The sequence below is a fragment of the Parasteatoda tepidariorum genome, chromosome 10 (assembly GCF_982258835.1).
Source record: "Parasteatoda tepidariorum strain Cologne lab strain chromosome 10, Ptep-v5.0, whole genome shotgun sequence".
Taxonomy (NCBI): domain Eukaryota; kingdom Metazoa; phylum Arthropoda; class Arachnida; order Araneae; family Theridiidae; genus Parasteatoda; species Parasteatoda tepidariorum.
The window spans coordinates 84025895-84041200 of NC_141764.1; the positions used below are offsets into that span (position 1 = coordinate 84025895).

General features: G+C 31.2%; 1 protein-coding gene across 14 annotated transcripts in view; it reads right to left on the reverse strand.

The window, feature by feature from the left end:
- The window catches only part of LOC107448675 (voltage-gated inwardly rectifying potassium channel KCNH6), a 346703-nt gene that overhangs the window by 4504 nt on the left and 326893 nt on the right, over positions 1-15306 (reverse strand). For 8 of the 14 annotated variants that reach the window (XM_071184212.2, XM_071184213.2, XM_021146337.4 and 5 more), the window contains 5 exons: positions 14568-14627; positions 10828-11007; positions 9003-9360; positions 4158-4469; positions 470-620 (listed from right to left, as the gene is read on the reverse strand). In XM_071184212.2, coding sequence (XP_071040313.1) covers positions 470-620; positions 4158-4469; positions 9003-9360; positions 10828-11007; positions 14568-14627 — 1061 coding nt within the window. The remainder of the gene's footprint in view (positions 1-469; positions 621-4157; positions 4470-9002; positions 9361-10827; positions 11008-14567; positions 14628-15306) is intronic. The other 6 variants (XM_071184214.2, XM_071184215.2, XM_071184210.2 and 3 more) reach the window with 1 other exon arrangement.

Sequence of the window (15306 nt, forward strand, 5' to 3'; positions counted from 1 at the left end):
TACTAATATCGATTGATTAATTATTGACTTTGCTTTTTTTTACAAACGTTATTCAGCTAGTCTGTGATAAAAAGAGAAGCGAAAATTTGTCCAACCTATTACTCATTAAAGTTTGTAAACATTCTAACAAATATAAAAGTAAAATTGCAAATTCCATTTGAAAAATAATAATTAGATTGCAATGTTAGTAGAATGTTAACTATACACTGCTTCTTTTTCACACTTAACGAATGCTACAATTTAAAATTTGGCAGCAGTATTTTTGATTCTCATTACTTTCAATTTCAAAATATGTAATAAAAAAAAGAAATTCGGATAACTGATACTGATATCGATTGATTAATTGTGGACTATCGGTAAAATTAATCAATCGATATATTATACCAATCGATATACTATATATATTACTATCGATCGATTAATTATTGAAGTTTCTTCAAATAATTTCTTTAATATAAATTTCCTTTACCTCTAGAGGTTGTGAGGCACATCGTGTTGGCTGTTCATGCAGCCTCTCGCTGGCAGGTGTTGCAGGTACTGTTCTTGAACATTTCGCACTTTCTGTTTGTTCGTCCAGCTCTGAATCTTGAACAGTTGACAGAGGTTCCTGATCTTGATTCCTGAAATATTTTGCAAAACTTATAGATGTTTTGACATCGTTAAAAGGCCATACCAGAAACTATTTATGGGCAAACTATTAAGTCAACTGAAATTTTAAAGGAACCTGTGCTTTGAAATTACCTTAACAAAATGAGCGAAATAGCGTCTAAAATTATGCCTCGGTTGACCCGCGAAGTTATCAATCACAAATATAGAGCAATGCAAATGCCCAGTTAGGAAAGGTGCGAACGAACATGCGAAGGTAGATGCGAACGAACCCAGTTCAGCGAACTCTTGTTCTGTGTGAACGATAGCATTGTGTAAAATTGATATTGAGGAATTGTGTTTTTGAATGCACATTTGCATTTGATATTAAAAACATTGCCTTATAATTAAGTTTTACACTACTTTCATTTCAGCAGCTAGTTTTATCATTTAAAAATAGATATAAGACTTAGAAACTTAAAAATATAAACATGAAATACTCCTGGAACAATATGAAGCATTTCATGTTTGTTTTTTAAAGTTTCTAAGTCTTATTAGGAAACTTTCTTAAGCTAAACTCATACAGTTAAACATAATCTCAGCAAAAAATAATATTTTATATCAAATGTTATTTATGGTTCATCGTCCACTGACTGGATCCGTTATTTAATGAAATAACGGATCTCATTCTTTAAAGGTAACGCATACATTTCACATAACTAGATAATGTAAGATCTTGTGCGATCTTGTTAATATCATTTCTTCTTTTCATATTTTTGTTTTCTCACGGTCAAGGCAGTAAAAAAACATAGCTATATTATTACAATCACAGGATATTCCTTAACGTTCATTATTTTTCTTTTATTTTGTTACCTCTTTTTCTTATCATATTGTTACTATTGCCATTGGAGAATAAGATTCAATTATGGATTCCGATGAAAATCAATGGCAAATTTTTTTCTGACAGGATAGCATTTTGCTAATTTCCTTTATTAGCATACACCTTCACAGTATCAATTAAATATGATATTAATTTAATTGATGAATCATTCAAGATTTTTAAAAAGCTTCTCCCAATTGTTAATGAACTTTTTGTTGCACATTATTAAATAATTATTTCCAGTCCGACAAAAATTATATTCGCAAAAAATAAAACATATAAGGAAGTAGAAAACGAAAGTAAATTATCATCTACAGCAGTGTTTCCCAAACTTATGACTTCTGTGTACCCTTTCTAAATTTTCCGTAACGCTTTGTACTACTAATAAAAAAATGAATGTATTTTTTACTATAAAAAAAAAAAACTGCACAAAAGTTAAAAATCACAACTGGCTGCTGACATCACTAATTATTAACTGCTAACTCTGCAAAAAATGGCCAATAGAAAAATACTTAATCGCAAATTTTCATGTCTAGTTTTGTTTTTAAATAAAATCTTTTGAAATTTTCGTTTTTTGCGAGATATTTCGCATAAGAACGCGTACCCCCGCTATACTGTTCTCGTACCCCTAAGGGTACGCGTACCACATTTTGGGAAACACTGAACTACAGAATGTTTCTCTCAGTTCTTTTATTTGACATTTGGAAGTTTTATTTGACCACAACAAGTAATGTAAAATCGAAGCCATTTAGAAGAAAATAGAACTATAATAATAACTGATCTTTAGACTTATTGTATTTTTTGTGTTAAATTCAACCAAATCAGAAATTAAGGCTGTTATTGCAAAATGTTAAACTACAGACAAAATTTACGTTTATGAGAGTAATTCGTATAAAATAATATGTGAAACTATTTATAACCAGAATTTAAGCAATTTCTATTTTTTTTTTAGCATTTTTACTTTGTTACACAGTATTTTGTCGAAAACAAGAGTAAAAATAAAAATCAATAATGAGTTTGAGAACCATCTTTTTTCCCCATGGTGTTGGACTAGCCGTGGGAAGGTTATACTATTGGACCTTTATTTAACGAGCTTCCATTTTGCGAATTTCTCTATTTCGCGATTTTTTTCGAGGAACCAAGAGCATTTGGAAAATTTATTTGTTAAAGAAATTCCAAATAGCGAAGTGAATTCTCTATGTAACGAACTTTTCTTGAGATCCACTTTCCCTGTTTTCCAAAATATTTCAGAACATTTCAAACTTGTTAATGCATTTTATGAGGGAAACGATTACGAATTGATTTTTGAAACCACTTAACTTTCAGAGAAAGCCGTAAAATCCCTTTCCCTTTTTGTTTACATTTCAAACGAAAAACTCGGGCAAAATTAACGGATTTTATCAGTAGCAATTAAACTTAAGAACACATGTGGTAATATATATTTAAAATTACTTTTATAATAAAAGAAACTATAATTTTAGCTTTTTTTTATTTGAAAATGTGTAAGATAGTGTAACACTGTATAATGTTTAGCTCGATTCTTGCTTTCCATGCAGATTTCTTTTATGGTTAAGATTTATAAAATAAATAGTAGATACTGGTTTACAAGATAAAAGTGTATCAATTGTTAAAACTTGTTTTGCGTTGTTTAAGAATTTCAAAAGGTGATTTTCCATTTAACGAATTTTCCCTGTAGCGAACTTATTATTGGGATTCAGCAACTTCGTTAAATAGAGGTTCGACTACTGTCTTTCTCTCTGTGTAGCACAAATGCGAGTAAGTTTGCTTCAAATGCTCATTTTCGAAGACGAGTGTTCCAATGCTTGATAAAAAATCTTAGTTCTTACTAAAAATAAATAAAAATAGAAAACTTTTCTTCTCCTTCCCAACCCCAGTAGTGGTTGGGAGAAGAGGAAGGTTGCAAACCTGTTTCAAGAACCTCCTCGGCTACTGTGCACCTACATGTTGTTTTTACCTTCATACAGAGGGACCGCACCAAACATTGGTGAATTGGTTTCCATTATGTCTATGGAAGCTAGCCTTCTTCCCTTATATACATTTTTTGCCTCTGCGTTGTTCAAAGAAACAAAGGATCTTTTACAAATGCCTTAATAGCGATAGAATTCGTAAACTGACATGAGTTGAACCATTATTGGAAGAAATGTAGTGATCTGCATCGATAGCGCGTGGGTAAGACCTCGTTGATGGTGGGTTGAAAAACCTCAATGCTGTAAATGTTTACGATTTATAGTTTCACTGTTTTCAATTTTGCTTTTGGCCTACGTCTAATTCTTTTTGTTTTTATTTCCCAATAATTTTTGAAATAATTTATTTTATTTGAAATGGTGGAACTACTCATCAATTAAATGATAATGAAAGCTTATTCTAAACAGCTCTTTGAACTGAAATAAAAAAAATTCTAATCCGACAAATGTGTCTGGCCGTATTTAGTACGTTATAAAAAACAAAGTAGAAGGTTTCAAAATTTCTTAAATATGACATATTTGTAACTCTTCCGATTTCCAAAAAGTATATAATTTGAGTGAAAGTGCTAATTGCAAACGTGTTGAATTAATGAATAAAGCTACGAATTTGAGATGAAAAAGTAACGCCGAAGTTTAATGAAATTGGAAATAATGCAAAGCGTACAATAGTTATGTCATCTTGTATTTGTATGATATAGTGTACGTACCTTGGTAAGTCTAGACTCCTGCACATATACCTGAGCGAGACCCCGTCGGGAGTGAGGGGGGAAAGGCTACCTTGCAGACTGACCGCCCTCCTGTACTGACGACCTCGAGACTTAGCACCGGGATGTCTGTACGAGGAGGACTGTTGGCCGTCTTCAGGGGTCAGGTCTGAGGACAGGGTGACCAGGTCCTTGGAGACGGTGGTCATTGTGTTGCCCAATAGAGAGCCACCCGAGTGGGCAACAATGTGGGATAGTAGCTGCATTATGGTTTGAATGTCTGTCGTCAGGCGTGTCTCGATCGTCCGAACTTGCCTAATAAAAACAAAAACAGAACTCAATCAATTCTTCTTCATTGAACTATTAGATTGACTCAAAAATCATTTCCAATCTTTAATATTAATAATTATTTGTTAGGCTTCTTGTATACCATTCCATAAAAAAAGTATATTGTCAATCTATAGAAAAGTTATGTGCATCTCTTATTTTAAGAAAAAAAAGTAACACTTTAAAAGTGTTTTTTAGTCTTCGACTAAATTTTACTTTGATGTATTGAAAGAACTTAGGTTTGAAGTAAAAGTCTTAAATTATTAAACACCAAATTAATTTCGACAAAAATTGAATAAATACAGTAACTACTGAGATTTGTTTCTGAAAACCTATTCAAAATCATTTATTTGCACCTTGTTTGTTTAAGTAATGCGGTAAAACGAAAAAATAATATCTCTCCAATTTTCCTTTAAAGCAACATTTTCTGAGAAACAAATTCCTCAAGATGATAAAGATTTTCTTCAAAAAGAAAGATAAAATATGACTTTGCATTTTTAAAAGAACGAATTAAATTGTAGTACTTATTGCAGACTTTATTTAATATAATTGTCATTAGCGATAACCAAAATGAACGAGCAATTTTTCGTTAGTAATCGAAATGAATTGTGTTTCTGAACATGAAAGTAACCAAGAAATGCTCAGCAAGACGTACTTTTAGCAAACTAAAATTGATTAATGTAAATGCAATTATTCGGATGCATTGAGCGAACACATTTTAAAGTAACGAATACAAATGCGTTTTTTTAAATGTTGGCTTATAAAGAATTATAGTTATATTAGCTGTTGAAATTAATTAACATACTATGCTTTTTAAAACTAAAAGTACTGATTGTTGATCGTTATTCTGTAGCACTAATACTAGACTGTGCTAAAACGTTACTGCGTACTCAATATAGCAAAATCAAGTGGTGTTAAGAATCAGTATTTATATGAAAAAGTAAAAAGCCCTAAAGAAACAGCCTCAGTAATGAAAAGAAGTATTGATAATATTCTAAATATTTTTTTTGTTGAGAAAAATTTAATTATAAATATTATTAAGTATTATAGGGTAAACCAACCAGTGAAGGAACACTACCCAGCGAAGGAACATTTCATATATATTGATTAAAAATAAGAATTTGAAAGTTTTTCTTCAGGTTGATAGGTAACAATAGCTTACTGCCAAACAATAGGAAGACATCTAGAGATGTTTTGGATTACCTGGTCAAATAGACTTCTCTGGAAAATTTTTTGAATTCGTTATTATCTCTGCAACACCTTGTTCTTTGAAAAAATCATAAGGTGAGTGTTTGTATTTATATGTTTGAAGTGGAATTAATTGTATGTAATAGTTTAATTTTTCTCACTGTGAAAAAGAGAATTCAAAATATAGTTATTGAAGTTACGTTTTATTTTTTTAAAGCATCATAGCGTAATAAAGTACTGAGATAAGGGGGTGTTTATTCACTGGATCACCGAGCGATGAAAAACCAGTGAAGGAACAAGTGTTCATTTACTGGATTTTTTTTCTAAGTTAATGAAAATAAAAGTTAAACTTTAATTTTCTTGTACCTTTAGTGATGTTCTGCATCAAAAGTATGTTAAAAATACGAAAAACAATTTCTAACCAGTGAGGGAAAAGGCATGTTCCTTTATTGGGCATAGATTTCCCAGTGAATGAACAGTATGTGTTAATATGTTGACACTTTAATTTTCAATTCATGATTACAAACAAAAGTTAACATTTTCCAAGTATTTATATGTTATAATTTCAAGAATAGGCTTGTTTTTAATTACTTGTATGGCTTATAAATTCCTAAAGAGCATTAAAAAATAACCAAAATTAAGTGTTCCTTTACTGGGTGTTCATTCACTGGTAAGAGCTGTTCCTTCACTTGGTCTTCTTACTACTTGCTATTTGTACCTCCAAACCTTTAAAACGATATTATGTAAGTTCTCTACAATTTTTTTACATAATTTGCATTTAGTAACAAATATGTTGACACTGTCATTTAACTAAAATTATGAATTTTGAAATTAATATGATTTTTTGAAAGGCAAGCGAAGCTTAAGTGTTCCTTCACTGGTTAGTTTACCCTACATAAAATTTATGTAGTATATATAATATATAATTATTATGTAATAAATATCATAATGAAATTAAATTATGAATATGATTTAATTATAAATATATTATAACTACATAACGTAATTCGTTTGAATATTCATTACATTAAAAAATACTTTCCTTGAAATTTCCCAAGAATTTATATAATAATTCTGAAGTTGAGAGAAAACTGGGGATAACAAAATATGATAATAAAGTTGGTATTCAATCATAAATTATTTCCTCAAATGCATTTTGAAAGCTATGTGATACTCAATTTTTTTTAAAGCTTATTAAATATCACGAGTGAAAATTCGAAGTTATACTCGAAAATTAACATTTATGATAAAAATATTTTTAATTCGAGAAATTAGCAATGAACTGTTCGCAAGCTGAACAACATTTTTCAGTTTGGAAGTAAAAAGATTAAACAAAATAGTAAGTAGTTATTGGCAATTGAATATTTTGTCGTAAATTAAAAGCAGTGTTAATGAAAGCTGTAAAAATTTTCTCAAAGATTCTGAATTTAATCCTATAAATTGGCAAAAAATGCCCACAAATTAAGACATGAAGCTAAGATTTTGAGTGTTTGTACGCGATAAAAGAAATTTGAGATCTGATGTTGATTTTTTCATTGTTTCTAATTTTATGTTTATTTTTATATTTTTAAGGTCAAACTGGAATTAAAAAGGTTTAAAGAGCAGTGATTACAGTCTAGGTATAATTTCAAGATATCAAGATTATAGGATGTATTAATAGATAAGCACAATCATCATCAATATGGTGATTACTGGTAAAATTTTTTAACTGTATTTTTTTTCTCCAATTCTTATAAGAACAAGAAAGTAATACAACAGCTGTAAAATAAAATCAAAATGTTCCAAATTTTAGAAATATCGTGTATTCTAAGTAAATGTCTTGTTAAATTTACTCTTTCTTGCAAAAATTGTATCGGGTATCATTGAAATTTAAGAGCATAACAGAACAGCCATGTAAAATGTCCTTTTAGTGAATTTGTGAAAGTTAGTGGATTTAAGCGGCATTTAATGAATTTTAAAAAACTAGATTTTAATGAATACCAGACAACTGTTTAAAATTATACTTTAATGTTTCGTACAAGCATTTGAACGAATGATTTGGTCACAGCATTTGTTTTGGTTTAGTTAGGGAAGAGAACGATGTTCCTGCGTATTATAGATAACTTTAAAGTACTTTTTTCATCAATGGATCAGTGGATACTTATACTATAAATAAAGGCATGTCATAAAATGGCTACAGTTCCTATGGACAATACGCAACAGAAATGATTGATGATAGTTGAAGATTTGCCCAATGCTTGCGGAGGAATGGCAAGAATCTAAAAATGTTATTTTAGAAAATGAAAATTGTTTTTTAGTTATTTTTCTGTTAGAAGACTAAACGCTTTTATGATAACTGTGTGTTCTTGTGTATTTAAAGTAGTTAAAGGTGATTGTTTATTTTTAATAATAATTTTAAATTCGCGAAAAACGCTGACGCATCTTGTGCTCATATTAGCATGTACTTCATGCTGCATTTCTATAGCAAGTTTCTGTAAAATCGCAAAAATAAATTGTTTTGAAATTTTCACACACTATATTCCTCTTTCCCCCAAATTTTAAACGACATAACATTTAACAAAGGAAAGGGCAATACTTAGTGCTAGACTAAAGCAAAAAATAATTTGAATAAAGCACAAATGAAAATGCATAAATTGACATCTTATAGTTTCAATTCTATAAACAAGAACCTTCCTCGGTGGCTAAACGTCGAAATAAGACAGAGAGGAGACTCCCTTATCTTTGACGTTTACACATTGAGGAAGGTTCTTGTTAACAGAACTGAAACTATAAAATGCCAATTTATGAACTTTCTAGCGAAGTACTTTCTTCTTATTATTATTAAGTACTTTCTTCTTTTTCTAGAGAAGTGAAGGTAGAAAAGACTTCTTTATCTTCACTTGAAGTTAAACATTAAGGAAGGTTTTCGTTTATTGAGCTTCTTGTTAGCAGAACTGAAACTATAGAATGCCAATTTATGAACTTTCTAGAGAAGTACTTTCTTCTTTTTCTAGAGAAGTGAAGGTAGAAAGGACTTCTTTATCTTCACTTGAAGTTAAACATTAAGGAAGGTTTTCGTTTATTAAGCTTCTTGTTAACAGAACTGAAACTATAGAATGCCAATTTATGAACTTTCTAGAGAAGTACTTTCTTCTTTTTCTAGAGAAGTGTAGAAAGGACTTCTTTATCTTCACTTGAAGTTAAACATTGCGGAAGGTTCTCGCTTATTGAGCTGACACTATAGTCTGTAAAATTTTGTACTTTGTGCTTTGTTCACTATGTTTTCTGCTTTAGACATGATATTTACATTCAAAACGAAGTCTTTTTTTTTTAATACACCATTGTTTTTCTCACCTGCTAAGGTTGTCCAGCTTATTCTCTAACAACTGAGTATTAGGTCTCGAGCTAGTAGGAGGGAAAGGCTGGTGGTGAGGTGATGTGAGGTCATCTCCCGGACTTTGTCCATTAATTGAACTGCCGGTCAGAGGTATAGTGACGCTGGAACTGGACCGGACACCACTGCTGGACGTACCTCCAGCCATGGTGCCCAGGCGACCAGGTCCAGAACAGGGACGTCTGGCTTCTAATTCGTTATCTATTTTACTTCTATAGCTGGATGAAATATGTTGCTGAGATGACTGGAATATTGTTTGTGGACAAAGAACATTACTGATAGATCCTGGGGTCGAATCTAGTGAGGCTGCTTGGGACGCTGTTTTGAAAGGAAAAATAATAAATCAACAGTGCATTTAAAATAGCAGAAAAACAGTATAAATTGAATAATGCTTTTCGTAATATCGCGCAAAGTACCGTTGTATTTGAACGAACTGGCGAATTCAATAGCGGTTATCTGTAACGCAATAATCTTTAAGCTTAGGTCATATGTTGTATTTTTTCAAAATCATTTTGTATTCTGGGTAGGATATTCAGATATTATGTTCCCAAAAGATATGTAAAGTGATGATACGCAACTAAATTGGAAATCCTTATTTAATTTTTTGTTTGCATATTGTGTAGATAACAAAAATTCTTGTTTGATTATGTCTCACGTTTAATATAAATTTAATTGACTCTAATAATAATCCTATATGTTGTAAGCTTTTGTGGGGGGCGGAGTTACAGACCATGTCAACCGTCATCTATGAAAAGGTACCCCGACATAGAGTCGAGTTAACATGTCTTATATACTAGTGAATTGTAGTTGTAATTTTGTAGTGGTAGATACGCTACACTTTAAATAAAAAAGTTGAAGTAAGGGATACCGTATTTCGGGCTTAGACTAAATGTTTAATATGTAAAAAAAAAAAAAAAAAAAAGAAACATTGTCTAACGAACATAAACATTGTCCAACGAACATATTCAATTTTCAATTATTGATTAAGGCACTTGTTCTAACCTTTGATTTTTATTGGCAACTTGACGTTTTATTTTCAAATCCCTTTCTTCACTACTCTTTTACGCCTGAGAAGTCTTGAAAATGGGGGCTTGTTTTCGAGCGCTTGAAGTTTGTGGACTGTTTTCTTTTTAAAATTTGAATATTTTCGAAGAGAATGAAGTTTTTCATCAAGTAATATATTACCGCTTCAGTTTCTTAGGATTATTTATTAAATTAAAACAGATCGCAGAATGTTTTTAAATATCTTATATGTATGCTTATACCGAGATAAAGATTGTTAAAAAGAAGTCTGAGTATACCAAACAATAATTCGCATAAATCTTGATTTTGCTTCAAAGTGTCGTCGTATTGTATTAAAACGACAGGAGTAATTTTCGCTCAGTGTAACAATCAGAAATTTTATTTGTTTCAACAAAAATATTTATAAAAAATGCTTGTTTCTTTGAGCAGAATAACTAAAAAAGACACATTTTACTAATTTCAACAGAACTTTCTCGTTTGAATAGATTATTGTATGAGCAGGATGAATTTGTTCCATTAATGCTTCAGACACTGAGAAAAGTTCAAAGTTTAAATTAAAATCTTAAACCCTCTATAAATCTTGTAGCTTATCACTTTTTAATTGATTTTCGAAATAGTACAAATGTTTCGAGACTTTGATAGAGTGAATATATGATGCTATATGTGCCTTTAGATAAATTTTATGTTGCTATTGCAAGCTGTAGAAAACATTAAAAAAAATATGGATATTTATGTATGCCAAAGTCAAGAAAAGTGTCGTACTTGGTTCTTCAGCATCTAGAAGAGGTGTTTTTTCTTTCGAATCGATTGGTTCGGTTTGAGTGTCTGTCTTGGGCATTGTAAGGCTAGGTGGCCGAGAGATGTGATGCTCTTGTGATTGTGGAGATACTACAGAAGAGATGGGACCTTTGGCCAGATTGGTCATTGTGGTTATTGCTCCTCCTACAAAGAATAAAAGTTAATGGATCATTTTGTATGGAACAGTATTTCGGAAAGGGTGTTGGTATTCTCGCATTACTGTTTTTCGTGTAGTTATGTTTCTGAATCAAAACATTGTTTTAATTTATTGAAATGTTTTTTTTTTGCAAGTGGTAAAGCTGAATTATATTTAACTTAATTAATTATGCTTGTCTGATATGCTACGTTTATTTCACATTTTATGGGGCATAATTGTTTTTTTGGCATATTTTATATTGCACAATTTTTTTGGTATTATTTTTTTTTACACATTTTATGTAGAGCAATCATTATATTTAGCTTTATAATGATATGTAACAAAATAAATTATAGTTGTTAGTTTGAGTGTTTTTTTAGAGAGGGAAAATTTGAAGAACACTATTGTATATTTTGATTGCACGTCTTGTTGCATGAAAACGAAGTACATTATGATTCAAAGTACAGTGTGGTTATGACCCTCTAGAACCCATTCTATTTATTGAATTTTGATTATACTTGGTATATACATTATACGGATCACGGAGAAAAGATTTCGACAGTTAAAAATAGTTCAAAATTTGATCACCGGAGGTAATTGTGGCTAAAGAAGAGCAAAAAAACCTGGCAATATCATTAAAGTTTATTCAGTTGCAGAAAGTACTCAACATGTGCTGCAGTGACCTCAATTACGTGTTGAAATCGCCTTATTATTCTGTGGTAGCGTTTGAGAGATTTCAGTAACACATCGTGCAATGCTTTCTTTATAGACAAATAAAGTCCTAATTCCTAATCCATAAACACCAACTTGTAGGAATCACCACTACCAGAAATTGCATGGATTTAAGTTGGGTGAAAGAGACGGGCAGGTATTCGGGAAGACTTTGAATATAACACGGTCCTCGCAAAAGTTACGACAAGCAGTTCTCTGACTTGTCACTCAAAGTGGGTTTGCCTGAAGACCGTGGTCTGCAAACTTTGCCGATCCTAAAAAGCAGAAATGACCTGTTCTTATAGGAGAAAATTTTACCTTGCACTCGTAGCAGAGCAATCTTTAGAACTTTGAGGAATGAAAGTTTTAAAGAAAAAGGTTATTGGATAAAGTCACCCCCAAATTCACACAACGAAGTCACGTAATCAGAATGCAGTGGCATTTGTGACAGTTTTGATTATTCGCAGCTCCATCTAAAGAGAAGTGTGCCTCATCTGAGCATTGAATTTGCCAAGCTCATTAAATTCCATTCTCACCTGAAATCGGCAGGCAAATTCAGAGCATGTTTGGTGGTCTTAAGGTTGCAGCATTTTTACCACGTGGAGCTTATACGGATACCAATTAAAATGATCGTAGAATTTTTTGCACGACCATGGAATCGTCAACTCACACGTGATACCAATCGAGTACTTACTGAAGAATAGCTTGAAATGGAGGCTCTTTTAACCACAGCAACAGCGACTTCTTCGTCAGTTCCTGTTGCAAACGTTTTCGTTCTTTTTCTGGTTCCACATCCAGTTTCTTTAAATTTCATAATCATCTTTTTCAAACAATTTCTAGACGTGAGATTTTTTTATAATTCCTTTAAACGACGATATTTATTAAATGATTGCTGCTGTTCTGATTAAACAATTTTATCAGCAAAGTTCGATCTTTCACCTGTAAGGTCATGATTAACGATGACAAAGGTCGGTAGAATAATTTCCTGGCCCTAAATGCAAGTATCTTGATAGGTTTGACTAATTTGGGTACAAAATTTTTAATTGGAACTATTTTTTATTGCAGACATCTTTTTTCCATAGCTTATATAACGTATATACTAAGTTTAATAAAAATCCGAAAGGCATAACGGGTTCTAGAGAGGTCTAAATAGGGTCATTTTAATTATAACTACCATGTATTATCTTTATTTCTACTAAAATATTAATTAGTAAGTTAGTTTCTAGGTACATGATGCAGGAATATTAATATTCTCTTTTCACAGATACAAATTCTGCAGAAATAATTTAAACTATAAATTTTTGTTTTTGAACTTGATCAAGTCATTTTTTTGAAGGAAAAAACTTAAAAAGAGACCGAGCTTTGTTGCAGTAGATGGACTAGAGTGCAACACCTATTTAAATATAACAATAATCTTTAATTTTAGAAGTGCCAAAAGCAATTTCTGGTTTATTGTTTAATTTTTTGTGTGGAAAACTTCAGGTTTAGTTAGGTTTAACAATTTCGGCTAACATCTTACATAATTTATTATTCATCATCACTCATTTATTCATTATCATTCAATTATTCATTATAATTCAATTATTATCTACGGCATATTAAAATGTCTTAGATTTGAATGTGTGATTGATTAAATTAGAACAATTATTGGCGATGAGGAATAAATTTTAAATATTTACCTTAGTAGTGACTCTAACATACTAATTTTTATTATGAATTCTAATTCTATAACTAGAGCAGATTACTTGATCAAAAGTTTAAGAAAATGTTTTGTAAAGAAGTAATGTTTCCTAATTTGTTTAGAAATCTAAAATAGTAATCAAGAACTTGCCGAATTTCGACAGTTTATGTTAAACAAAATAAAAATTGCGGCTGGAATACTTGTATATCATTAATTAGGCATCGAAAAATATTACCACGATTGTCTTCTGAAATTTTCACTTAATCATATTTTTTTTCCTTCCATTTTTTGTTTGAGCTACAATTTTGTGCAATAATGCATTTTGTAAAAAAATATATTCTGTTTCAATTTAAAAATTTATTATCAATGAACATGAGATGAAACATGTGTTTGGTTTATAGAACATTAGTAAACAGTAGCGTTTTTAATTTTATTATTATAACTTAAGCATACTGTTTAAAACCACAGAGTCCTTAATCTAATTACAGAAGTGGCTAACCCCTCCACAGATGCGACACTTCAATCATGCCATAACCATTGTATCACATAGTGAGCCGCAACTCAAAACTGTCCACATTAAATCATAATATTTGCTTCCCGTACAATCTAATTATGCCACGGTAGCGCTTGCTATCGTATTCTCCAAAACTAGTAGCTACTTTCCTAGACTGTTAAAAGCTATTACATTGTGTTAAAAATCTTAAGTCTTCGATTAAAAGAAACGTATCTAGCACTCTAACAAAGCATCACGCATGGTTCACTTTCGTATGCTCTGCACAGCTCTGCTACAATCCTGGTTCTAAGCAAGCTCTCTATACAGAACTTGCGTAGAACATATGTACGCTATGCTGAATAAATGTGCAAACTCACTCTATGCTCCAGGACAACCTTTTTTGGACAATCGCATCTGTGGTTTGATTAGCCACGACCTCTAAGTTTCTAGTACACGACCAAGTGCATTCATTCCACAATTATAGCATGTTAGTCTATTTACATTGACAAATAGTACAGAGATAATAAAATGAAAATAATAGAGCAGCAACCAAATTGACGACAAGCGGACATAGAGCATTTTACTAAAACGAGTTATAAGAAGGCATGCGATAATAGCGACATCATGCGACTGGCAGCAGCACATCCCAAACACATTGAGATGGAACTGAGTTTGTAACCTACCAACTTCGCTCTTCTGAACTCGGGTGTCCGTGAGACTCCGTTTCAGCTCACGTAGCAGTCCTGAGAAACGAACATCATCAATACAGTCATCCAACTCCATCTCATATCAGTTACACAACTGATTTATTATTACATATTATATGCATTTTATATATCCTTACACCCCTTTCAAATAAGTTATTTTTTGTCAGAAACATTGTATTACCAATAGTGTGCCATGAGTAAGGCAGATAGTAGTTTTTTCTTCTCTTCAGCTTGAAAGCTAATGTTTTTTTTCTTCAAAAAATCAAAATAAAAATGTTCCAAAAGCACTGAAATTTACGAAAAATTTTATGTTTAATAACATGTATGCAATTATTTTTTTTTGAAAATTCGTAATTTAAGAAATCATAATTCAAAATAAGGCAAAAAAAGAGAACTTAGGCGAAGGAATTCAGAAGCTTAAGTTGCCTTTGGAATGAAAGTTATGTATTAATTTAAAAATAACTATTATGAAGGAACTAGTTTTTAAAGTATTAATGCTAGTTAATGTCTATAAATGGAAAATAAAACATATATTGCATTCAGTTACTGATGAGCTAACTAAACTCAGCTTAGCCAAACTAAATTACTCCAAAAGACGTCACTCTTATAGTTAAATCGACTTTTACAAATGCCACTTCTGTAGTGAAGTCGAATTTTATAAATGTCACTTCTATGGTAAAGTCACTTATATTGGTAATTAGCTATAAATGTCACT